At 37.7% G+C, this 27,071-nt stretch overlaps 1 protein-coding gene across 5 annotated transcripts in view; it reads left to right on the forward strand.

Moving 5' to 3' along the window:
• LOC306990424 (uncharacterized protein) overlaps window positions 1–27,071 on the forward strand; it is a 142,070-nt gene that overhangs the window by 58,866 nt on the left and 56,133 nt on the right. For all 5 annotated transcript variants that reach the window (XR_013795869.1, XM_079597246.1, XM_079597245.1 and 2 more), the window contains exons 9-11: window positions 13,516–13,615; window positions 16,351–16,409; window positions 16,508–16,572. Coding sequence is in view for 4 of the 5 variants with exons in the window: in XM_079597246.1 (XP_079453372.1) it covers window positions 13,516–13,615; window positions 16,351–16,409; window positions 16,508–16,572 (224 nt within the window). In the remaining variant the exon portion in view is untranslated. The remainder of the gene's footprint in view (window positions 1–13,515; window positions 13,616–16,350; window positions 16,410–16,507; window positions 16,573–27,071) is intronic.

Genomic DNA, 27,071 nt, shown 5'->3' on the forward strand with positions numbered 1-27,071 from the left:
AGAGGATGAAAAAAACTCCAGTAAAAGGGATGAGAACAGTCAAAGAAGGTGATATTGCTTGTCGGTGATTCTTCCCTGACTTGCCCACATTCTCCACCACTTGTCACGGGGTGAAGAATCACACGACAAGGACTGTTTCAATTAATGCCCGGAGGGTGGATTTATTGACACACAAATGGTGAAAAGGTGACAAACAGGTGTAGAAGTGCGCTGGTGCAGTCTGTGCTCTTCTCCTTGATCCTTGTGCAGGGTGCTCGTGCTCGATGGCGGCTATCCGGTCACACGCTGCTATCTACAGGGATTGAGAGAGAGATTAGCTGCAGTCTTTCTGGAGGTCAAACTCTCTGTGGCAAGAACTGCTGGGCTTATAATGCTGACGAGCTGCAGCTGGGACCGATCAGCCGGTAACGAGGAAGTGCAGGTGTTCTGCCTCTGTTTCCAGGGCGACGCTGATGAGATACCGGGACACTCGTCACAATATCTATATACTTATAACTGATGAACAGCAGTGGGCCAAGAACTGAACCTTGAGGAACACCCTGTGTAATCGGAGCAGTGGCAGTTTTATACCCTTGTGTAGTGATAATACTTTCTGTCACTGGTATAGGAAATGAGCCAGGAAAGAGCTGAACCAGTGACCGATTCAGTCTGATTCGGCAAACAGTTTGAATGAAAGAATGAAACACTAGTTTACTTTCTTGTCAATATAATATTTGTATACTGTATGTCCCATTGTAATACCATGTTTTTTTTTAAATACAGTTATAGGCATATGGATTCAGTATCATGCTATTAGCAATAATGTACTATTGTATTACCACAGTACTTATTTGTAAGGGATGCATTTCTCAGTACAACTAACTACATGCTATTGTTCAGTGACTGCAACTACTTCCCAGAAGGGAGCGGTAAAAGGCCCACCCTTGTAACTTCAGCGTGGGCCCTGCATTAGGTCAATACAATTTTTTTTGTTAGATGCTGAAAATGAATTGATTTGTAACAGAGTCTGTATAGTCTATGATTGCCCACTCTGTGTAGTTAAATGCATTATGAAGCAGGGTTAATCAAGTTTGTCTCATGTCAGAGATGCTGATTACTTATGGTTCTTTCTTCCTCAAAGTTCCCAACGATTTTTTGATTTCACAATATGTCAGGGAAAGACAGAGAGAAAAAAAATCAATTTTCTCCCTCCATGATGATTTATTTATTGTCTCTGCTGAAGAGCTCCACTACTCCATCACAAACACACTCCAGGAATCCATAAGGTTGTAACCTCATCATAACAATTCACTGCCAAGCTGGTAAATCACTTCTCCTAAATGTCGCAGCTAGCATGAGGCCTGACTTTTGGGAGGCACTATCTAGCTAATCAGCGCAATCTGCTTCGAGCGTGTCTTAGAATAGCTGGCAAAATCTCCTCTAATCATGTAATTCATAAAACCACAATCAAAAGTGCCTCTCAAAGCATGTAAATGTCACCCTGTCGGCTCACGGCCCGGGGTTTCAGGACACAGCAATTAAGCTCAACTACCGCCTGTCTCGCTGCCGAACACGAGATCTGTAGGCAATGTGCTAATTCCTTCAACTAGTAGACTTTCCATCTGCCCCATCTGTGCCATACATTCTGCAGACAAAAATAAGAATAGAAACAATAAAGCTGTAATATGAAAAAGCAATAGATCTATCCGCTCCTTAGCTTTACACAAGGGTAGCCGCTGTCGAGACAATCTGAAATCGATCATTTTCATTATTGAGGTAATTTTGAAGGACACAGACAGAGAGACGCAGAGGAAGAGCGAGGCTCTATTATGATACTTATCCCTGACTAACCCACACAGTCCACTTAAATTGTTGCTTTTTTAAATCTACTGTACTTAAAAAGACACTTCTTTTCAAGGAAATTAGATGGGATTTTCAACATTGTATTCCCAGTAAGTCTTTAGAGTTGAGTGAAAATGAATATTAAAGTATTTTTTTATACATTCTGTTATGTTGAACTTAAAGTTTTAATATGTTGTATTGTTAATCTAAACGATTAATTAAGGGGGTATTTTCTGAAATTAAGCAATCATTATAAAATTTCTTAAAATACGGAAAATACATTTTCTGCAAATGTTGCTATTATCTTTTTTTAAATTAAAGTTATGGTATCATTCATCTATTGCGTCAGTGAATCACATGGTTACGTGTGATTTTCACATTTTGTCAGCATCACACTTCAACACCTAGAAATACTGAAGAGCTAGAGGTGATACATGACTGTCAGCGAACACAGTGTATGGAGTGCAATTTTAACACAACTGCGAGATGCATCAGTAAATAATCTAAGCACAATTTAAAAGTGAAGAGATATTCAGTGGAAGTCTGGCAAAGTACACATTTCTGTTTGATTCTCGTTTCAAACAAGCAAGGCCATTTCTCGACAATGTGTTTTTGGTAAATGACTATTGATCAAAAATTTGAGGTCAGTAAGTTGTTCAAAGAAACTTATACTTTTAATCAGCAAGGATGCTGTAAATTGGTCAAAAGTGACAGTAAAAACATGTATAATAATACAATACATTTTTATTTTAAATTAATGCTGTTCTTTTCACCTTTTTAGTCCAATAATCATGAAAAGAAATTATCAACCCCCCCCCCCCCCCCAAAAAAAAAACCGCACAACTTTTTAACATTGATAATAAAATAACACCAAATCAGCACATTAGAATGATTTCTGAAAGATCATGTGACACTGAAGACTGGAGTAATGATGCTGAAAATTCAGCTTTGCTATCAGTGTTACAGTGGTTCAGGCAAGGAAGAGGAGAATGAGAGATGGATCTGATCACAGCCAATTTACATTTTAAGCAAAAACAAAGCAGGTTCTCCAATAAAGAACAAGGCTTAGACATAGGAGAAAACGTAACAGCTTTGCAATGTAGTCCAAAGATAATACTGGACAAAGATCTGAACAAACCTGAGGGCTTAAATACAAGGAGATTGAAGTGGTGGAAGGCTGAGGCACAGCTGGAGGCCTGGAAACCTGTGGCGATACCAGGGTGAACCCAGTCAAGAGGGTCCTGTAGGGCCACTGGGATGACGGTCCATGGTGGAGACGAGGGAGCATGGAGCAAGGAGGAGCCGAAGAGCTGAAATGGGGCCGGCAAAAGCAGAACTGAAGAGGTCGCCGGAGCCACCGTAGGCAGAGCCGAAGAGCTGAAGAAAGCCAGAAGGAGAGGAGCTGGAGGGACTTGGCAGAGGAGGGAGAAGAAGGCTAGACGGGACCATCGACAACAAAGTAAACGGGGGACTGGGTGAAACCAGCGGCAACGATGGAGACTGGACTGGACCAACGGAGACTAGGCGCAGGGTGTAGAGGGAGATAATACTGGACAAATCTGAACAAAACTGAGGGTTTAAATACAAGGAGATAACGAGGAAGGGCAGGTGAACATAATTGGTAACTATAATGACAAATGAGTGGCGGGAGACGAAGGCAAATTGAATACAAACACAGGAAACAAGGATGTTTGTCCAGGGGCATATACCATGATGGTAGTTGAACAAACTCAGGGTTAAAGGAATAGTTTCAAGTTGACAAAACCAAACCAATTCAATGTTGCTACCACGACGCTGATCATCAACTTTCTCTGTCAACTCTTTTGCTATGATCCTGAGTTCATGGAGCGTGTGCACATGAAAGTGTCACATCACTAGCAAACAGCCACATGGTATAGGCCCTAGGAAACATTGACAAACTGGAAGTCCATGAATATATCGTAAACATTAACATAAGGGCTGAAGCCCCAGTGCTAGAATTAAAGTTAAAGGACAAGTTCGGTATTTTACACTTAAAGCCCTGTTTACAGATCTTATCTGATGAAATAGAACGGTTAAGATTAAAATTTGGACACATGCTCATGTCCCGAGAATTTTAGTTTTATTTAGCGTTTGTGGACCTATTTTGCCAAACGCGTCACACCCAGATTCTTCCGTTGAGAGCTTGAATAATAGACACCAGTTGGTGGCGATAATGCACCTTTGCCGATTGCAAGCAAACCGCTGGCATTTCATTTAATACACAGAAGAAGCAGAAGAAGAAGCGGCGGAGGAATATCGTACCTCACACAGCACATTCAATACAAGTCAATGGAGGTGGACAAACACTACGATAAAACCTGTTGGAAAGCATCTTTTTCAGCGATTTTTTTTGGGCCCGTATCAGTGAACACCCCTGACCACTCGGTGAGTTTCACGTCTTTGTAAACGAAAGTTTAATGTGTTTTAGGAAGGAATCTTCCAGTGGCCATAGACAACCATTGTGTGGGGGTGGGGGGGGAAGCGAAATAAACCCAAAATTCTCGGGACTGGAACATGTGTCCAAATTTTAAACTTAACCGTTCTATTTCATCAGATACGATCTGTAAATAGGGCTTTAAGTGTAAAATACCGAACTTGTCCTTTAAAATTATTCTCAGATTGACTGGCCATCGGGAGCACCTGAACTTTTTCCAGTGGGCAGATCGTCAAAACCCCACCACACCCCGGCTTAAGTGTTGTTGGACCGATGTCTCCAGCGCAACACTGAAAAAACTTGCTTGACACTTACGTCTCTCTATTGAAGTGATAATCAGTGCAAGACGCTTGACTCATTTAAAATTGACACAAGCACAACATGTGAACAAGGCTCTGTGTGGTGAACCTTGCAGAAACCAGATTGAATAGTTCCATGTTAACTTGAAGTGTCAAGGTAATCTGTACAAAACGGTAATTACAAGCGTTTTGATCCAGACAGTACTACATAAAACTTTACCATATACAGTAGTTACTAACACTGTAAAAAAAATACCATTACTGTATTTAATATTATTTTTTAATTAAATATTGAGTACTATAAGAGCAATAGCAGTCCCTTATATTTCCACTCCGACAATTCAAAATAGTGTCTGAAAAAATATACATGATGCTATTTTAGAACTGTACATTAAAAACAATTCAGGTAATGCATAAAACTTATAAAAACTTCATCAAAATTAATCAAAGGTGCTTTGTATCGACATAAAGAGGTTTATGGATTCATTAGGTCTGACTGGTATGCTGGCATGGAAATCTATGAAATGTCTCGTTTTACCACTCAGTGTCGCGGTTGACCAAACCAGAATCAAGTATTCCAGAGAGTAATGGTAAGTATAGTAAAACTCGAAGTGGACACTTTGATACTATACATTTTTTATAGCTCAAATAAGAAGTCCAACATTAAACTATTATTTATGGCCAAGAACCAAGTTTATTTTAGGTGTATTTGTATTTTTCTCTTATTTATTTGTGCTGGTTTTGGAGCGAAGACCGAAGCTCTGTGCATATACGGTTCTGTAGAGGACTGCACAAACCAAACAGATCAGTGTCAGGAGACCAGATTCTCCACTGTGCTGTCAGCTGTCTGGCTCAGCCCACGTGCCCCAGTAGAGTAGATGTACACCCCTAGTGTTTCTCTGTGTAGCTCTATTAATAAATCATCAAAGCCTCCAATGTGCAATAGCTGAATTGCTGTCCTTTAAAACGGACATCCGAAAAAGTTCACTACACTTTTTATAGCGTATTTTATCATGCGAAGGGATCGGAAATGACCTCTTTGTCTGAGAGCTGCACACTCTTTAGTATGGCCTCTCTCAAAAACTCAAAATAACATCCACTCTTTTCCTCTTACCTGTGGTTTGTGTCCCATTTTGCAAGATGGTCAAGAGAGTATTTATACCTCACCCTTTGAGAGGCAGAGATAAAATAGGCCATTTACACTGCATCACTGCCTCAGCGGGAAGCCACATTCGTTTTTCACTTTTATAAACAGATTTTTCTAATATATCTCTAAAATAATAGCTAATTATTTTTACTGGAATATAATCAAGCATGATATTGCAATTTGCAAATCAGACAAAATGCCCCACCTCTTCTATTCATCAAATAATCTGATAATTTGTTACAATAAATGTGTTGCTTTTTCACTTGTTGTTATGAGCTAAATAGACATAATCCTTAAACATTTTGTCACAACTTTAAAGATCCCCTCTGGTGAAAATCAACTTTTTAATGTTGTTTAAATGTCTATGTGGTGTTTTCAATATGCTTTAAGACAAGATGTGCAAATGCATAAGTCAACCGCATTGCTGAATATAAAAAGACAGTCTCAAAAACACGGTTTAAAATCGCTGGTGTTTCTCGCGTCAAAAAATCTACCTTGTAACCAATTACAACGACGTGTGGGTGGGCTTTAGCATATAATTAACTGCTCTGAAGCAGGGGAGTCTCAAGAGAAGATATATTCTTCTGTTGGTATGAAAAATTGGGTACATTTGAATTATGAATTGGGTGAATTATGTAAAGGCCTATGATGTATATTACAATGTAATGAACTTAATGCCTTTCTCCACAGACGTTCTGAGTTGTTCAAAACGTTTCTATACTGATTGTTAGAAGGCAGAGCGTGTGTGACTCTAAGATGGCAAACGGGAACATGATTTGTGTAACATTTGCAACACATTTTTAACTGATTGATAACGTAGTCAAGCCAAAGGCAAATCATATTAAACGTTATGTGTCCGGTTAGAGAGCGATACGCATTACCATTCTGATACATCGACATGTAGATGGCCCTGTATGAGTGAGTGGAGGCGGGGCTCATTTGCATATTCATTCTAGTCTTGTACAAACCTAAAATGTTCCTTCTTTTAAATAGTTTTAAATCAAGATTTTTTTGGGTAAGAAATTTATAATTTTGGATGAGTTTTATGAGCAAATAAATTATGGCAATTTTGGGCAAACTATTTCTTTAATTGTGAATTCAGTTCATTTGTGATCACAGGTGAATGTACATTTGCTTTTTCACAACAGTTTTGAATAAATCTCAGATTGCAGAGTCAGAACTATCCATTTTATATAGGAGTTTATCTTTCACCTTGGCATTAAAAAAGAAATACACAACCAGGATACATTCTATAGATTTATTGTGCTATAAGATATAACTCTTTTGGAGAGGGTTATTATCACTTCACAGCAGGCTGTGTTCAGCCGTCAGTACAGCAAAGCAATGTTGAACTTTTTAGCGAGTGCAACTACTGTAATTTGACTTGCGAAATGAAGAACAACTTCTGTTGCTCCGGTCTGTCAGGGTGTATATATCAGCTCGGCTGAAGAGCGAAAGCAAATTTCTGTCATGTTTTCTCTCGCTCAAAAGTGTGTAGACAAAAGACGTCGAGAAGATTGCGATGTAGCAGACGAGGGGGTTAAGATGTCAGCTTCCCCAACCACCTGTCCTCTTTCTCCACCATCTCTCCCGCTAGTCTGATGCTCCGTGAAATAGATTCACTCAGTCCATCATCTGGTCCCCTGTGTGCATTAGAAGATTGGAGCCGCTGGAGTGGCCTTCATGCATTTAGAGAGGATTTGCTTTACTTAGAAAGCGCTAAAGGTGTTTGGTCGACGGATGTGTGTATTGTTGTCTGACTATATCAGTTTGTGTACTTTGTGTCTATTATCATAGTGAGAGTGAATGTTTGTGTATTTATGGATGCTATCTCAAACAGTGAAGGAAATTGCATTCTTGTCTTCCACTAATCCAGTGGTCGGAAACCTATTGCTCGCGAGCCAAACCTGGCTCTTTGACAAAAATCATGTGGCTCTTCAGGTCTCTCACCCTTTACCAACAAATGATCGATAACATTTTTGGAAAATTTGTGCCTAACAAAGTTAATTCTTTTCCTGCCATTGATGGAAATTTCCGTCATTTGTGAGAAAACGCTTCCCCGCCATTTTACAGAAATGTCTGTCTTTCCGTGTTTTCACTGTTATACGGTACGGTACTGTTATACGCTATTAGCCATCTTTTGAAAGAGTACAGAATCTTCTGATCAAAACACAGGCGAAGTAGGAACAAGCGATATCATATGTAATCATATGCATATGTAAAATTATGCGATCATCAACATTAAACACCATATAAATCAAATGTTACTGAATTAAATGTCGACCCAGGACGAGTTATAGGACTGTGTAGCTTTTGGGGTGTTGATGAACTCAATCTACTCCAATGTTTTGATCATCGTATTGAATCTTATCTGGATTCAGTCTTTGACAAAAACACTCTGCTTTTTGCTCAAAATGTAGATTTTTGTTCTTAAAGCAGAGGTTCTGTTCTTTCTTTTGATACATTGCATATTCAGAAATTCATACAACAAAATATTTTGGGGGCCATGAAACTTTTGTGAAAATGATCAAAAATGCAACATCAATCACAACTAAATCTCTAGAGCTTAAAAAGAGCAGCCTCTGAGCAATAAAATATTCCTATAATAGGGATGTTCCTTAAAAGGGATGTTAGGTGTCTTTTACCACATTCTAAGTTTTGACTCTTTTTCTCTCAAATACTTCTCAGGCTCATTTGTGTCTTTTATTTCTCCTAAGGAATTTTAGGCAGGTTTGGTTCGATAGGGCTACAACTAACAATTATTTTGATAATCGATTAGTTGGCTGATTATTTCTTCGATTAATTTGATAAAAAAGCCCACTTTTATTTTATTGACAGCCTATATCCCTAATCTGTCAGTGCCAACTGAATGCTATGAAAATGTATAGTGAATATATATCTATGCTATGTACAAAAGAACTACAGAGGATAGTTTAAATCCCTACATTAAAAATGAAGATAATAATAAAGATAATAAATAAAAAATAAAAACACAAACTTCTTGTTAACTGGACACAGTATCCTGTTACTGTCATTTCTTTATCCTGTAAATGTAAGAAACGTCTTACTTTTATATCCAATTACATGCTGTTATCCCTTTACAATTACCACTCACATAAAATACTTAAATTACATGTTGGCTTTTAAAACTAAATTTAACGTCCAACAACACACATTTGTTGCAAAATTTCAGCTAAATTTATATTTTTGCGCTGAATTTTAATTGTCTCCCTCTAATGCATCCCGTTTGTCACCGGCACTCATTCAAGTCTGAAGACAGGACAAGCCTTCATGCAAAATGGAAATACTTGCGTGAATTTGTGACACTTACAAATAAGAGTATGACCGTAAAATCGCCGTCGATGATTTTCATTATCGATTTTGTTTTTGTTTTCGATTAGTTGTTGCAGCCCTAATTAATACGAACTCTGGTATGATTGATCTGTTAGTACAGTTCATTTTGAATAAGGGTGAACGCTGTAATCCGAACCCTGGTGCGCACCAAACAAGCGGACCGAGACCGCTGAAAACATGGGTCTCTGTCTGCTTCTAAACGAACTCTGGTGCGGTTCGAATGGAATATGAACGCAACACAGACCAAATATGTAGAAGATATTCATAGTTGTGATGTTGCCCATCACAGTTCAGTACAGGCATCAGAACTGCGTCTCCTTGCACAAAGAGTGTCTTTGCGGAGGGATCCCTGTTGTTTTGACTCCTTTAAACATTTTATAAGCTCTTCACGAGTTCTCAGCTGGTCTAAATACCATCATATGTAGGCTACGCACATTCAACGAGCGCATTTAGACCAGCACACAGCATTGGATGTTAATTAAGTTCCGCCTCGAAATATAGGTTGTGTCATAAAAGCTGACCAATCAGGTTGTGAACGTATCCCTCCTTATGCCTTTAGGTTCGGTGTTAAACATGCCAATATGAATGCTAAGCAGACCAGGGCTTCTCCTCTGGGAAAGCACCTCTGCCCTTTCCCACCCTATTCTCAGCTCCAGCAATGCTCAAAACAAAAGGAATGAATAGAGAGAACAAGGAGAGATGTTGAAGGGCTGGGTAGGACACTCTCAGACAAAGCCATGAGATTTGAGCGAACAGCCTCTGTTAGGTAATATATGCTTTTACACTTCATTTTCTTAGATATCACTCGAGATTTTTGACAATGTCAAGTTAGAAAGAGGCTAATCACAGTCTTTGCTTGGTCTCCCTCCACCATACAGGCCTTTTAAAAGGAAACAGAGAGCCACTTTTATGTGATCTTGTTTTTTTCTGAGCTCAAAGCTCACACGTGTGCATCTAATGGAATGTCTTCCCAGTAATCCAGGTCACTCTTCCCTGGTCCTTGAAAGCGGAATGTTTACTTACAAACAAAAGATACTCTCTACACCAGCTTTTCCTCTTCTGCTCATATAGTACTACACATTCATGCTTGTTCAGAAATAAATGTGGTTATAGAAATATTTGTCACTTGTAAATTCCACATATAGATAATCAAAGGCCCATGTACACATTAAAGCTGCATGACAGATGTTATCAAAGTATTTAACAGAAAATATGAAATGAAAATGTTACATTATAAAAAGTATTGAAAATACTGCAAAACCCTAAAAGCTTTATAATGTTAAAGATTACGATTTCATATAAATGTTTATCAAAAAATCCTGAAAATATATGAAAAAGTTTTCCATAAAAATATTCAGCACAACTTCTTTTCAACTGATACTACTTAGAAATGCTTATTGAGCACCAAATCAGCATATTATAATGATTTCTGAGGGATCATGTGACACTGAAGACTGGAGTAATGATGCTGAAAATTCAGCTTTGCCGAATAAATTACATTTAAAAAAATATATTTAATAGAAAAGAGTTATTTTAAATTGTGATTTAACACTATTAATGTTTTTTTAGCTACTTTATTTTGATCCAATAAATGCAACATTGCTGCCAATTACAGGCATTTTAAACAATATAAAAAAATAGTTTTAAAAAATATTAAAAGTGTATATTTTAAAAAGTATAGTTGTATCAAATTACATGAACCAAATAAAATGTAAATAGCTTTGTTAAATGCGAAGGAGAGAACGTTTTGGACACATTTATTTATTTTATTTAGGACGTGTGATGTGTATGTATCCAAAACGTTCGCTCTTTCTGAGCTTTAGAGGGAGTGAGATGTCTGCCTTCATTGGGAGTAATTTCCTGGCCCTGCATGTGTGGGCAGTGAGATGTAGGCAGGCTGTTTCTGAGGAGCTTCTCATTGCTCTCTCACGGGCACGTAGTGCTGCAAAATTCCATTAACAATCTCACAGCTCGGACGCGACTGCACACCGAGTCTGGCCGCACAGGTGGGCTGTCATCTCCCGATAGAAGAGCAGCCCCTCTCTGCTCAGTACTACCGTCCTCCCGTGGCCAGTCGTGTTGGATATTCTGGCAATCCGACTATAGTGAGAATTGGGGTTAACACAACAGGAAGGTCCTGTGATTTCCTGGAACACAATAATAACAGCGCCGAATAAGATCTGAATCTCCCATTCTGCCTATGATATCACTGGAAAGATACGCATTATGAGTGGTCTATTTAAATTAGAAGTGTTGTTATTTATATGTTCTCTTTAAAGGTAGGGTAGGTAGGATTTATATAAAAACTTTTTACCAAATTTGATTAAACTTTCTATATATATCAATGCATAATTAAAATGTAAGTACTCTGATAAAAAGAGTATAAAAATCGAGTGACTCTACACCGTTTAATCTTCATTAAACACAGCTCATTATTTCCATTCGGGACGAATCACAGGATTGGCTTGCGCGACTGTCACTCGACGTCGCCATGACTACCGCCGTTATTACTGGCTCTGCCCACGTGCGCGCAGTCGCGCACCCGTTTTTAGGTGGGAGTGAATGGAATTAATGAGCTGTGTTTAATGAAGATTAAACGGTCTAGAGTCACTCGATTTTTATACTCTTTTTATCAGAGTACTTACATTTTAATTATGCATTGGTATATAAAGACAGTTTAAACAAATTTGAATAAAAGTTTTTTTTAGACAATTCTGACCTACCCTACCTTTAACTGGCAAGTAATGGACTATAAAATGGCTCATGATTTGTATTTCCACCCACTCCACTTGTGTTGTATTAGCGGTGGTGAATGGTGATTGTTTGTTACTCCTGTAGGGGGCGGCAAGAGTATTAATGGGTGAACCATTGAATCGTTCACTCAAATGATTCGTTCACACTGATTCATTCAGGAACAATTACTACTGCGTGCTGCTCAGAGACGCAGCAGTCGGTTTTGCTGTGGCTTTTTGGAATACTTTGGTTGGAGTAAAAATAGACAAGGTAACTGGCACAATTTAATACTCAATAAATTTTAACTTGTTGCATATTGAAATGGTGTAGTAGGCTATAATACAGGCCTGGTCTAGCAGCTAACAAACTAGTGATGTTTTTCTTAAAATCGTGTGGTGTGCATAGTGATGAAACGTGTTAAGAAATAATTAGACAATGATTTAGTTTTATAGCGTCGTCTTTAGTAGAAAAATTGCGTTAGAGTTCAATTCGACACTGATTTTGGAGTGTCGTCTTTCGTGAAAAAATTGCGTTAGATTTGTAGAGTTCGATTCATTAATGTGTGAATCCGTTCAATCTGTCCGTTTTGATTAACGTTAATCGTTTCAAAAAATTGGTTATTTGCATTTCCAACCGAAAATGTTAAGTCTACTTTTGGGTTTTGGCATGTTTTAAATATCAAATTTTGTGTATTCAATTATTTGTAGTATTAGTATTTAGTATTTTGTACTATATTTTATTTTATGTCTATTTTATTTTTTAATTATTCTTATTTCTTTTGATTATTTAGATTTATTCTATGTAAAGCACTTTGAATTACCATTGTGTATGAAATGTGCTATATAAATAAACTTGCCTTGCCTATTAGCATTATACATTTTTTTATAAAGGTTTTTGTTATTATTATTTGTTTTAATATTGGTGCATTAAATAAATGAAAATTATTAAATATGTATTCACATTGTGTTCAGTAACGGTTTGGAAAACATGCAATCATCATTTTAAACAAACAACTGCATTGGTTTAAATGATTGTTCCTCTGAAAACAATATCAAAAAAATAAATACCAAAATTCAAAGGTGAAAAAAATATAAATATTATGTTTAATCAATTTTTTTTAGCTGTACCATCCAGCCTTTCTAGTTGCTCAGCCGCATACATTTTGTGAGTTCCCACATACTAATAAACAAATAGATTTAATTGTACTGGATTAAAATTGCACTGACATGTCTGTGTCACCTCAAATAATTTAGCTAATAAAAATTATCCCAATGATGCAGCATGTTTATCGCATAGTGCCTGTAAATATTATTTCAGCTGTGAGCTAGACATGCACCACAAATATCCAGGTCAAGGACTATTGTTTTCTCTCTCACACATACCCCCCCCCTCTCTCTCTCTCTCTCATCTCTCACATTGTATCTTGTATCACATTGTATATTGTATCTCATCTCTTTCTCAATTTCAGTGGTCATGACATTAAAAACTATCAATTTGTGGTAAAACACTCGTTGGTTGTGCTCCCCCAAGGCATTTCCACAGTAACCCTTGACAGAAACTACCAAGACATTTGTCATTGCACTTTTTCTTTGCTTTTGTATATTCCTGCAAATGTCATTTGAAATGAGAATCTATTGGTGGGTTGGATTACATCGGATGCTCTGTGCCGTGCGTCTTACAGCCTGTCATAATTTCTTTGCCCCAAGGTGGCCGTGACATTTGTTGTGGGTTCAGAAGTTCACCAAGCGACCACGAATGACTTCACCCAAATCGGGAAACCTTTTCTAATGGGAACAGTAGCTCTCGGTAAGACAAACCTCTCTTGCTGTTTTCCCCCCAAAAAAAGTATTTGGACACTTACGTCACACTGAAAAATGCAATTTCATTGCATCAGAAACAAAACATCAAGTGACACATCACCATCCAACAAATGATGCTGTAGCTTCTCTCGGAACAAACTTAATTTTTGAAATGGCTTTTAAATTCACCAACATACAAATACAATTTTAAATTGAATTGCAGTGTTTATTATTAATCTGTGGACATAATTTTTTTTTAAATGTTTTTCTTTAACTTCCTTCCCTCTTGCAACAACATCTCTTCTGTGATGACTCAATGATCCCTCCCCTCCAGCAACCTGTCACTCACATGACATATCAGCAGTGTTATTTTAGTATCACTTAAATACTTTTATAGTTTTTGTTTATATTTCATTTATATTTTATTTTTGTTTTATGTTTTCACTTTATTTTAGTTGAAGTTTTAGTAATTTTGTTGTTTTTTACATTTGTATTAGTTTTTTAATGTGTATAACTTTTATTAACTTTAACTTATTAGTATTAGTTTCTTTAGTTTTAGTTATTTTAGCACTGAGTTAAACTTAAAAGCAAATGAGAAATGTTCAGTTAACGTTTATTTAGTTTGAAGTAACAACAATTATTTTTCATTGTTTAATTATTAGTTTTAGTTCAAAATAATAACCTTGGATCACAAGCAAAATAAAGTCTTGCCCTACAGTAGGTCACAATAGAGAGGAAAAGCTGATTGCAATTTCCATTTCATGCCAACTTAACCAACTGGCCATGAAGTCAATTCCATTTGCATTAAGTACTTTTTACTTCATTTTGAACAATAACTCCATTGTTTGGCATGCTTAAACCAAACAAACTTAATTTTTGAGACTATTTGGCTTTAAATGTGTGTTTGTGTCTTAAAATGAATGGCCCTTGGATTTGTATTTTTCGTAATGGAATGATATTCATACATTTTTAAGTTGAACTGAAGTGCCCAAATGCTTTCTGATGCCAGTGTATTTCAGGAAGAAGAATATTTTGTTTTTCTGTTCGTGTAGTGTGGGCAGTGGCAATGTCAGTGTGTTTGGGTTTAGTGAAGTGAAGTGAAGAGACTTGGAATCTGTAGAGACACCAGTGTGTGTTCATTGCAGCTGGTGTGCTGAGCAGTTAATGAAAGTACCTCTCGAACCTTATCACTGTGACAATGTAGATGTTAGCCAGGAGTCCAGGGAATTCTCTCTCTCTGTCCCTCTCTCTAATCCTGTTAATTGGCTGCCACACTCAGAGCTGTAAGGTCCTGAGGCAGCCAAACCTTGCTGGCCCGCAGGAGGCTCCTGTCAACAGAACAAACAAAATCCGCCTGCGAGAGTCTCACACATCGCCTTGCTCTCATTTACAGCCAAAGCCACTGTGACACCTTTGAATAGACAGCTGCTTGCTCAACGGCTTTTTTAAAGGGCCCAGCACACGCCCCTGTGGAACCTCCAGGTACCTAATGGGCGTCTGCTTTTAAGGAGTCACAAGGCCAGGCTTTGTTTATAGTGACAGCTAGGGGAGTCTATCTGTCTCTGATCCAGCTGACATGAAGGGAATAAGATGACCCAGTATCATACAGGAGCATTTTACAAAAGGGGAAAAAAGCGCTTATAATGCATGTCAGCATACTGTGCGGCGGTCACAAGGTAGGATGTTAGTATCTGCTTGGTTAATGCAGATGCTGTAGAATAGCCTTGGGTACAAAAAGTGGAGCAGTCTCACAAGGGCCCACCGTTTGGTTTATTTGTCTGAAATCTGGTTTTGGGCTCTTGGGAGCATCTGCAATTACAAGGGCTCTTACCTTTCGCTGTGCGCCATCTGTTGTAATGTACTGGGTTTAGTCCCCTGCTCCTCGTTCGTATTTATCTTACTGATGATTTTCATTTGGTGCAAGAGAAAACACAGTTGTGACTGTCAGCACTTTTAAGAGAACATTTATAGAGCTGCTCTCAATTCCCTCGATTTTTTTATAAGAGTTACTAACACTGAGGGTAGACTTTTAAAATGGACTGTTTCATTTAGACTTGTTCTGATTGGATGAGCCTCATTCGAAGCCATTTTAAAATGCAAATAAACTCACAACTGTGACTGCACGTTTTAAATTAATGCGGCAAGTTGCTATATGGAAACTGTAAACAGCCTACCGGTATATTTAGTCTAATAAAGAATATTACATGACAGAAATTTGTATACTTAAATTAATGAAATAAAACGTTAAATGTATTTATTTAACAAGCTTTTATTATGTGGTCTTTATTTTATTTTATGGTATTCACGTGACGTCTAAAAAAATTATTTAACCATTTCTCTATAAGTCTCATTACTTACTGCTTTAGTTACAAGTTGTTCCTGAAAAGCTTATATGTGGTTGAGGGAATATTATAGTGTACAATACTTTTGTTTTTAATTTCCATTTACTAAACCAGCCAGAGGAATGAACCTAAATGGTGTTTATTTAACACTTTCCAGCCATTTAATTAATTTGATAAATCATTGTAAATGTGTTTCATGTTGTGACATCTAAATGGTCTGGTTTTAACAAATTAAAAAATACTCTTCAATATGATTGAATCAGCTTGAATAGGTTGTTACACCGTCAAAAATATTTCTTTGGTAAGTTTAGGTAGCTCATTAAGCTATAAATTGCATTTTCAGTTAACATTGGTTAAGAAATGTCAACATTATCTTGACTAATATTTTTCTTCCAATCAGGTGGGATTGTCAACGTCATGCCTTTTTTATTTTCTGAAATCTCCCATGTTAAAACACAGGTAATGTTATTATAATTGATATCATATTAATCCATTTAGTTGTGCATTAAACTATGTGTCATGAGGATTCTACATTGTAATGGAAGTATTTTGGACAGGTCTTATGGTTCAGAAGAGCTGTACTAGGGGGACTTGCCACATGCACACTCTTAAATATATTATGGTAAGTTTTTATTTTTTTTATTACAAATATATGAGCTTTTTATTATCATCATTATTAAATGTAGGCCATTTCAAGAAATGGTTAATCCAAAATGAAAATTGTCACCATGTGCTCACCCTCATGTCATTACACACGTATGACTTTCTTCTACGCAAAAAGGAATATTGACAAAGCTTTTCAATGAAAGGATATCCAAAAATGACAAAAAGCTCCATATATTAAAAATGCAGCCCACCTGTGCACTATATTCTAAGCCTTTTAAATATAGCACTATATTTTTGTGTAAGGAACTGACCGAAAAATCCTTTTAATGCTTTTTTAATATTATGCACGGTCAACTAGATGGAGTCAATATGAAGCCAGCTTCAAGTTATCTTTTGTTACAAAGGTGATGTGTCCTTCAGTTTAATTGAAATGTAGGACTACTGTCAAGTTCAAAGTTAACCATACAAAGCCCTCCCTGCTCATTTGTCACAGCAAAAGCACTTACCGTTTTTAAAATGACCCAGAAAGAGCTGAATCAAATGACTTCCATCTCAAGTACATGCAGGCGTCCGTGGCTCGTCTCCCTCCTGAGCTGCCCGCTTGTCCTTCATTCCTGATGTCACTCTGATTTTAGCACACCCTGAAAAACTCTCCAACACACTGACGTTTCATCTAATCATCTGTAAAGAAGTTATTGAGTTACCAATCAGCACTATGTTACTCAGGAGACCCAAAGCAATTATGTTGGAGCAGATGAGATGAAAGGAGACGGATACAGGAGATAAGATCTCATGCCAGCCTCTTCGGAGACCCAGAATGCACTGCTGCCACTATGGCAGAACTTTGTCTTTCTCTCTCATATCACTGAGATTTACACTCATCCGCTGATGGAAGACAGTGTTTCAAGCATCATCTTGCCATTCCAGCTAAATCGATTGTATCTGAAGATTTGTTTCGATACATAATCACACATTGTTTACTCAACAGAGACAGGATGGTCCACTTAGGGTGTGTTCACACTTGGCAGGTTTGCTTTGATTTGATTAAAACAAACTCTAGTATGATTGCTCTGTTAGTACGGTTCATTTGAATAAGTGTGAACGCTGTCATTCAATCCCTGGTGCGCATTGAGAAAGTGGGTCTCAAGCCCCATCCACACTACTACGTTTTTCGTTTAGAAACGGAGACCTTTTGCTACGTTTGCACCTCCCATCCAGACTACAACGGCAAAAACGAAGACCTAAAACGGAGAAGTTTAGAAACGCTGCCAACCCCGTTTTGCGTTTTGAATCTCCAGAGGGCGTTTTAGTGAAGACGGTCAAAACGGAGGACTTTAGAAACGATGACGCAGAGGCTCAAGCTTGGCTCTATGATTGGATGTCATCAGTCATGGCGTATCCTTCCCTGATTCGTCAGCCACCCATCACATGACCCGGAGGTATTCCTGGCACTGTTTTTTGACTCATTTACACATTTAATAAGCTTTTTTGAGTTCTCAGGTGGTAAAAATACCATCATATCTATGCACATATAACAGTCGCATTTGGCCCAGCACACAGCAGTTTTTTGGATGTTCGGTAAATTCGGTTTTTGGTTCGAACCAGGAGAACCGAACTACAAAGGTGAACCCACCACACCCTTAGTTCACCTAATATTTTTTTTTCTCTGGTATGCTTCGTCAGGCCTAATTCTGGTACACAGTTTGAGCCACCACAGTAAAAGGCTATTTGATTCAGCTTCCCGTGCTCTGGTTACATGAGCTCCTGCTTCTTTGTAGCTTTATTTGATTTGCTGCATCTAATCCAAACGCATTTACTCTTTCCTCAGCCAACATGCTCGTTTGATTTAACTGCATTCGGTGTCACCCAATTTAACCGACTGAACTCTCACGCCATCATTTCTGGCCAGATGCGCTTAAGGCCCGTGTTCCAGCACCGTGCAAACTCTGTGAAGGTTTTATTTATTTTTTTACTTGCCATCCATTACATCCACTTTCTTCTAAAGCTTGACAGATTCAGCCCTCCTCCTTTATGGCTCAAATTGGCATCATGTGGTCTTTTTTTTATATAGATATTAGACAGCTACTGCACATCTCGTCTTTCTATCAGCCTTTAGATGTTTCTTTTTCTAAACACGTGTGGATATAATCATCTGATCAAGCCCAGAATAGATGCAGTTCAGTGTCTTACAGTTCAAGTGTGTCATTTTTAATGTTACTTAAAATACTTTCTCTTATCCAAGCTTAATATGCAGAGACATTGTAATTTGTTGGCTGAGTCCTGTGAGATGTGTAAAAAGTATAAAAAAATCTTGTTTGTGTAAAAATATTGACAAGCAAAACAGCATTATTATTTTTAGATAACGTCTTGAATTAATTTATTATTTTTTTTTTAAACTTTAGTGGCAAATTGTCTTGTCTTATCAGGACTACATTTAGTGAGTTAACATTGTATTAAGGATTTATAATTTTTTTTGCATAAAAATATTTAAACATCCCGACAACAATATAAATAGCAACAATATGTGCAGCGCTCCGGCATCAAGTGATTTCAATAAAGGCAAAAATGCAAAAAAATTATTCTAGGTGATTAGCAAAATTGCATGACAAAATGAATAGAATATATATTTTATTTATACTAACTTTACTTTTTATTGCTTATTTGGTAAGTAAATCTTATATTAAGGTTTAGGTATTTTTCCTTGATTCAAATACCAGCCAACCAACCAATCGACCCCACCAACCCAACCAAAAAGCCTGACACTTTCCTCAGCCAATGACATGACTTTGGGGGTGTGACCATCGGTTTGTCTGACCAGTGACAGTTTGGACAGTTTTAAGGAAACTTGTTTGTACATGGTCATTTTTTTTTATAATTCCACTTGGTAACATTAGTAGTGCAGAAATAATTTACTTTAAAAGGGTCCTATTATGCATTTTCAACTTTAGTTAGTGTGTAATGTTGCTGTTTCAGGATAAAAAAGATGCGCAAGGTTTCAAAGCTCAAAGTCCACTCCAAAAGGAGATATTTTTTTTAACAGAATCTGGACGGAGGGCCTTCGTCAAAATCAGCGCGTTTGAGTCAGACTGGAGATAGGTGCTGTAACAATGTAAAATATGTGAAAAACAATGTGTTTTTTTTAAACAATCAAGCATGAAAACATATTCTAGTACACCCCAAATACAAAATCAAGACTTCATAAAAGGGCATAGTAGGACCCCTTTAAATTACATTTTGTGATGTAATAATGTAACAATTCACCTTTTAATAAAAATGTTTAACAGGTGTGTTACTATAAACGCACAATGGGTGTCTTTGGAATGAACACAAGTATCACACAACTTCAACAATGTTGCTTTACTCACTGCTTTCTTGATCATATAAATAGGCATATGGCCAGATGTTAGGAAGTAAACAAAACACAGCAACAGAATAAATATTCAGACGGCGCTGAACAAATACTCCACAAAAGACACACCCAACAGTTCAATTGAATGACGCGCTTAGCGCGGGATATTATCAAGTCAAATCACTTGAGCCGTGCACCCTCACAGTTTTCCCTTTCTTTTGTCCCAGTCCACCAAATTAAACTAAAAGAAAAACTTCCAGGCTGTCTCAGGAGCGCGCAACAGTCGTTTAAGCCAGGAAACAGGTAGTCTGCGAGAAGTATCCTCTAGTTAGTATGTCCCGGGAAAAAAACGTAATCCACACAAAAAGGGAAAAAGTAGAGCGTCAGTCCAGCGGTATACAACGCCCAAAAAAACACAAATAAATGAAACTGATCTCACCAGCTCCGTCGATCGCCGGGCTGTTAACCCACACTATTCGAAAGTTTGGGTGCGAGCTCTCGTCCTCTTGCCGGAGACACGCGCACACGAGAAAACAGTCCAGGTGGTTCAACAATTTTCTGTCCTTCTTCCCCCGATTAAAGCCGTCTCGTAATGCATCATTTGAAAATGCCCTCAAACCATCAGGAACAAGCTCTAATTCTCTATCGCCGCAGCCAACAACACTGGTGCTTCTTCCCCTTTTCAAAACATCCCAAAACACCTTAAGTAGGCTAGGGCACGCCCTCATAGACATTACGGGCGGCCAAGCCCTTAAAGAGACATCCCTCATCCATACCAAAATACACAGTGGAAACTAAGTATATTACATAGGACTACATACGAGTATTTTTCATCATACATAACCATTATACCCAATGTAACATTTTGAGCAACATTATTGTTATTGGAAACTATACTGTTTCCCAAGGAACACTCAAATTAATGTGAAGCTGTCACAATAATGTACATCTACACTGGATAGATTATTTCCAAATTCTTACATAATTTCAACAAGCAACAGCTCTTTTTAGATACATTTTACAGAATGTTTTGTTCTAACCTGTTTCTGAAGCAATAAATGACTTGGCCACAACACTGGATTCATTTCAGCATAATTTGCCTCAATATCACACACATCTTCTAGATTTCCCAAAGAAATTGAACTCCCATACACTCATTGATAGGGAAATCTGCCCTGTTTAATGTGCTTTTATCAGCACTTTGCATCAGTGCTCTCAACCCAACCTGTCAACTGCAGAGCGATTTTCCTTTTTCTTAGTTTGCCAGCTCATAATTTTATCATCTAATTATCGAAATGAGCATCATTTTACTTTGCGTCTTCTATTGAGAGAGCAGAGGAGGAGAGCTTCTCTGGTTTGCATTGAGATCATCTGAAGCATAGCTTGTACAGATTAGAAGATAAATCTCCGGTGGCCACTGGAGAGCGAGGAAAACCGTTTTACGTTGTCTGTTGCCTTTTGAAGCAAATGCTTTTCCTTTGATTTTTGTCAACTTTTTAATGTCTTTGTTTCAGGCTGATCTTTTATCTTTTTCCTTTTTATCTACAATCACAATATCAACCTAGTTTTACTTGGGCACTGATTCTTAACCAGGGGTGCATCTACCCCGAGGCGATACTTTAGGAGGCTTTAGAAGGGGGAGGGGGGGGGCAAGGTTGGCTGTCAGAGGTTAAAACTACTGATGAAACAGTCTGTAATTACTAATTGTAATTAATCTCATTAAAAGTTTTCTTTTTTTAATTATAAAAATAAAAATAATTAAAATCAAGAACAATAATACTAATAACAAGTATTATTAGTAGTAGTAGTGGTAATTTAATAACAAATGTAAATGTATTATGTAATGTAATATATATTACTGTTCAAAACTGGGGTCAGTAAGATAAAAACATATATATATTGAGCTACTTTTATTCAAAGAGGATACATTAAAGGGATAGTTCATCCAAAAATGAAAATTCTGTCATTAATAACTCACCCTCATGTCTTTCCAAACCCTTAAGACTTTTGTTTATCTTCGGAACACAAATGAAGACCTTGTTGATGAAATCTGAGAGCTTTCTATCCCTCCATAGACAGCTATGCAACTACCAATTTGAACGTTTGACGTTACAATATCACATGCACACGACACGCCTGAAGTTCGCCTGAAGATTGTACGAAGCGTGATGGCAGAGAGAAAATCTAATAACAAGCTTCCAATTCCTCGGTTATTGCTATCTATGGATAGATTAGCCAGGGCAGCCTACCTCCGAGTCTATGGAGTTGATCGATGCTGAAGAGACGGACGCGTTCACAGAAAATCAGGTACACACGCACTGACGATGGGCGGGTGCTCGTTGGTAGTGGGGGAGGGGCATGAGAGTTGTAAACATTCAAAATTTTGTCTAAGTCCACTCAATCTGCCAGACTTGCCGATGGCAGCTTTAACTAATCATGAAACGTGTTGATTTATAACAATTATATTTAGATCTATAGCATTATATTTAGATTGTGGCATGAAAGGTTGCAGTGATGATCATGTAGCCGATCACAAACATCTTGTGATTGCAACTCGATTTCTGCACACTAATGTTTTCATCATAACAGTGCAAACACAATGCAAATAAGAGATTTGTTGATTATAATAGGAGTTTCGGCGAGAGTCCAAAACTCAGTCACTGATAAACTCACACTGTTTGATTGCCAGCTTCAGCGATTCTAAAGGGAGTGTTCTTTGATCGCTTTCTGTATATAATTTAATCAGTTTATGCCATGGTCTGGGTGAATACTCAATTCTGATTGGCTGCAGGGTGTGCATTAGTGATGTAGGACACCTAGTAAAGGAGCTCTAAAACCGTTAGATTTCGATTGTAAAACTAATTAAAATATAAACTAATGTTTTAAAAATTTGTTATTTGGCAAGTGAACATGGTATAAGTCGGACGGTTCACGCCTCGCCGTCGTCCATTAATACCTGACAATGGACACCTCGTTGGGGATTAACCCTTACTTAAATAGCAGATTATTTTCATCCTACTAAGAGAAAAAAATGTGAAGTTGACCGTTTAGTCACTCACTGGTTTGATTTGCTGACACTTAGACAAAGTACTGTACATGACTGTACATGAATCATTACATATCAGAAATCACTGGTCACAGAGCAGGCATTAGAATGAAACCAGTTACTTGCATTTTGTGGGAATACTGTTGAGTCCATGTCGTAAAAGTCTGTTTGCAAAGCCTGCACCAAAATTGTGACTGATTTACCCAAAAAATCCACAGTGAAATGTACTGAATACAAACAAGTAATGCTAAACTGAGACATTCACGTTGTTGAAAATAAATATCCACATTCCTAGCAATAAGATCCTTTGAAAGGTAATGCTGTATTGCTCTTCTCTGCTCGTCATCTCACTAACACGCCAGTGGGCAGGGCCAAAGTTGCAATGATGAAGTAGCCGTTGATTTTCTTCTGCAGATAGAAGTTTAAAGGGCACCTATTATGACATTTAAAATGTTCCTAATGTTGTTGTGGGAGTCCCCAACAACAGTTTTACATGCATGCAATGACAAAAAACACTTTTGTTTTCGTATAATATGCATTTATTTTTACCTGATTTGCTCACCGACTCCCAAATGAATCGTTCAACGACTCGTTTTTCAAACCCCTCCTTTGCGCGACGCTAATCTGCGTTGATTGGTCAGATGACCCAGCAGTGTTTACAGAGATAATACTTATTTTTAACACGGAGTGCAATGATGCTTTTATCAATTAAATTGTATTATAATAATGATTATAGTCCACTGCTTTATAGTTTGTAGTAAAAAACGAAAAATAAGATAAAGAATTTGTTATGTTAGCGAGCATAGCCCAGAGTTCATATTGTAAAAGCACAATCAGTCTTTGTTTGCATTAGCCCGATGCATAAACATAACGTTTTTACAAAAAAAAAAAAAAAAACAGTTACGTTACTACGAGGTATTACTCTATTCTTTAAGACAACTCCGAAAACAACGACAAACACTTCACATATCTCAATACAATTGTCATTGAAGACCTAGAAGCTAAACGGTGCTTACACAACAAACAAAATAATTATTAAGCATGCTACATAAAATATAAAAGCAACAATTATTAATAACACTTACAGGTTGTGATACGGAGGAGGAAGCTGATGCAAATACACTTGGAACTGAACCTTCCTTCAATATCAGCCAGCTCGCGAATCCAAGTTTGATTGCATTTAAAAAGCAATCGTCTTCAAAATGACGCGAACAAAGCACAAGGCTCGGACTATACTTCTGTGGTATAGTGAATTGTAGCCACTTAGTCTTCAAATGCTCCTCCTTGGGCAGATGAAAAAAGTTTGCTTTTGAGCCGCACTTCAGAACACAGCGTCTCGTCGCCATGATATTTTCCCTGGCCTTGGAGCGCAATAAGTGGGCGTATCGTATTCAAATAACTTGACAAGTTGACGTCATGTAGTCAGAGAAAAAGCTTCGGTCTTCTAACGATTCATAAAAATGACTCAGAGTCGACTCTCACTTTTGAAAGACAATAACTTTATATACGGTGCACTTTCATATTTCAAACTTTGCAGGATGTTTTTGTTCACTTAGATCTATGTTACACACTACATGAAAGGTAAATTTCAAAATTCCATAATAGGTGCCCTTTAATCTAAGTGGTGGTCTTTCATGAGTCTGTTTCTGGGCTATAACAAAAGCTGTTTTAGGACTAACAAGGAAGTTTTCAGCTCTGAAACACAGGATATTCTGTTAGTATGATGTCCTCTAATATGTCAAAAACTCAAGGAACATTTGTTTGCTCAGTTCATGACCCTTTGAAAGCATATTAAAAACACCACATAGACATATAAACAACATTCTAAAACTTGGTTTTCACCACATTGGGGTCTTTAAATATGTTGTTAACCCCAAAGTTTTGGACAGTTGTGTATATGAATATTATAGAAAAACCTTTTGATTTTTAGACATATTCGTAATTGATAAACCTGCCATATTACTCATTCTCAGTGTATCGTCTCATTTCTGTGTCCTAGCAGCATTCATGCCACTGTTTCATTTGGAATAGAGTTTTGAAAAAGAGCCAATGTTTTACAAATAAAGTACATTTCTAAAATACTTTAGTTGAAGACCACATATTTATTTTAATCTGCTTTGAGGACTCAAATTTTTAATATACAATTTATATAATATGATGTATACAATATGTGATTGTATTTTATAAATTGTATATTCATTTGTAATTTATACAGTAGAGTATCACTTACTTTCACCTTAGGTCATGGCTGCTTCGATCCCCAACTAAACCTCGAAGGAGGTATCTGCTCTGAAACAGTTGTTTCAGTCAGCCGCTGATGTCATCCTCTGCGATAGGGCCTATCGAACGTATACATCACCACCGCAGCGCCTCTCTTGTCAGGCTATGCGTTACATATCGCCATTCTGACATTTAACAAGTCACTCTTTTGTCATCTCTGAGGAACGGCGCTGCTAATGTCTCCTGCTTCTGATTTAGTTTGCTTTGGGTGGCTGCGATCCTATTGTAATTGAGTCATCAGTGACTGAGCGGTCGGAGTGGAGCTGGCCTGCGGGCACAGCATTAATGAACCCTGCAGCCAGTGCAGCTTGGGCCGTGATGACTATGACTGATGAGTGATTGCTGGTGGATCCCGCCATGCTAGATTTGTCACCAAAATGAGAACCACCCTCCCCGCCCCCCACTCTGACTCCTGCGAGACAGAGCATCAAGAACGTCACACAGCCTGTTTGTCAAATGATTGAGTCTTCAAAACAAGCTCAAAACCATCAAGCTGTGACGCATCACGTCTGAGGAGCACCATAAATCGGACGACGTTTGAAAAGCGACGCCGCAATTGATATGAATGCATTGCCGCGTAAACGGCAGCATAGTCCTGATGGAAGTGCGAGGGGGATGAATGGCGCCGCTGTCATTATTAACGCTCGTTAGAGTAAGCCACGGCTTGTAATAATTTCTGGTCGTGTGGAGTGTAAGGACTTTGTAAATCATCCAAAACTCATGGAGTGTCATTAACCCTGAGTGGCTGTGTTAGCAATCTAGACTCCATGATTGACAGACTACTTCACCATCAGGTAACTCACTCACTCTGTCTTTCTCAGAGGGCCAGTTGAGATACTCTTGAGTTTTTCAGATATCAGTTATTACAAACCTGCTCTTTACAGTTTCTCAAGTTTACAAGTTCTCGAGATTGTTTTGCTTTGCTCTGACACTTAAAATTTTTCATTTTTTGTGTTAAAGTTGCAGTTTTACCCAACTTTTCGTTTTTTCTCTTCACCGCCCTGCTAAAGAAACCAGCTTGTAATTTGTATAGAAGGTACTGACCAACTTACAACCAGTTAAAACCATAAAATATTATTTTGGGAAATTTTAATGCAAGTAACAGGCCTGCATTGCCCATGCTTTACATTTTTTATTTCTCTATTTTAGAAGTTTTGCGTGTGTTTTTAACCACCACACACCAACATGTAAGCTCACTATCATGCTGATAAAGCCAGCCTAGACAGTAGTCATCATTTGAAGTGGATCAAAACATTTCATCAAAGTTATACAGTATATGACTTTTTAACAATACCCTTTCTTGTTTTAGGACAACTTTAATTAACTTTTTATTTCCACTAAATTTTGACTACTATAAAATAACTGGCTGTAACATTGTTTTTGTCACACACAAAAAAACAAATAAAATTATGTGAACTTAGCCTGTTTCCTAAATTCCTGATTAGCCATTGTGTTGACGCGCTCAACGTATGTCTGTGATTGGCTACAATGATCAATACTTGAAAAACATGTTGTCTTTGACACTCTTCATCGAGCACTTACACAGATACACACGGGAGAGCTTGAAAGCGGCGTCTATCAGCAGATATATTAGGGATTCCACCTGCCTGCTTTTAAACGTTCCCGTGTGTATCTATGTAAGCACCCGGTGAAGAGCGTCAACGATATCATTGTAGCCAATCACAGACATATATGTTGAGCGCGTGAACACATTGGCCAAACAGAGGTGTTTAAGAATCCGCTAAGAGGGAAATGCAAGAGGGAAATGCTGGTATTGTCACATTTTTTAATTTCAGTACCAACTTGGTACCGAAGTCTGTACTTTTTGACAACTCTATAA

The sequence above is a fragment of the Phoxinus phoxinus genome, assembly GCF_949152265.1.
Source record: "Phoxinus phoxinus genome assembly, chromosome: 22".
Lineage (NCBI taxonomy): Eukaryota > Metazoa > Chordata > Actinopteri > Cypriniformes > Leuciscidae > Phoxinus > Phoxinus phoxinus.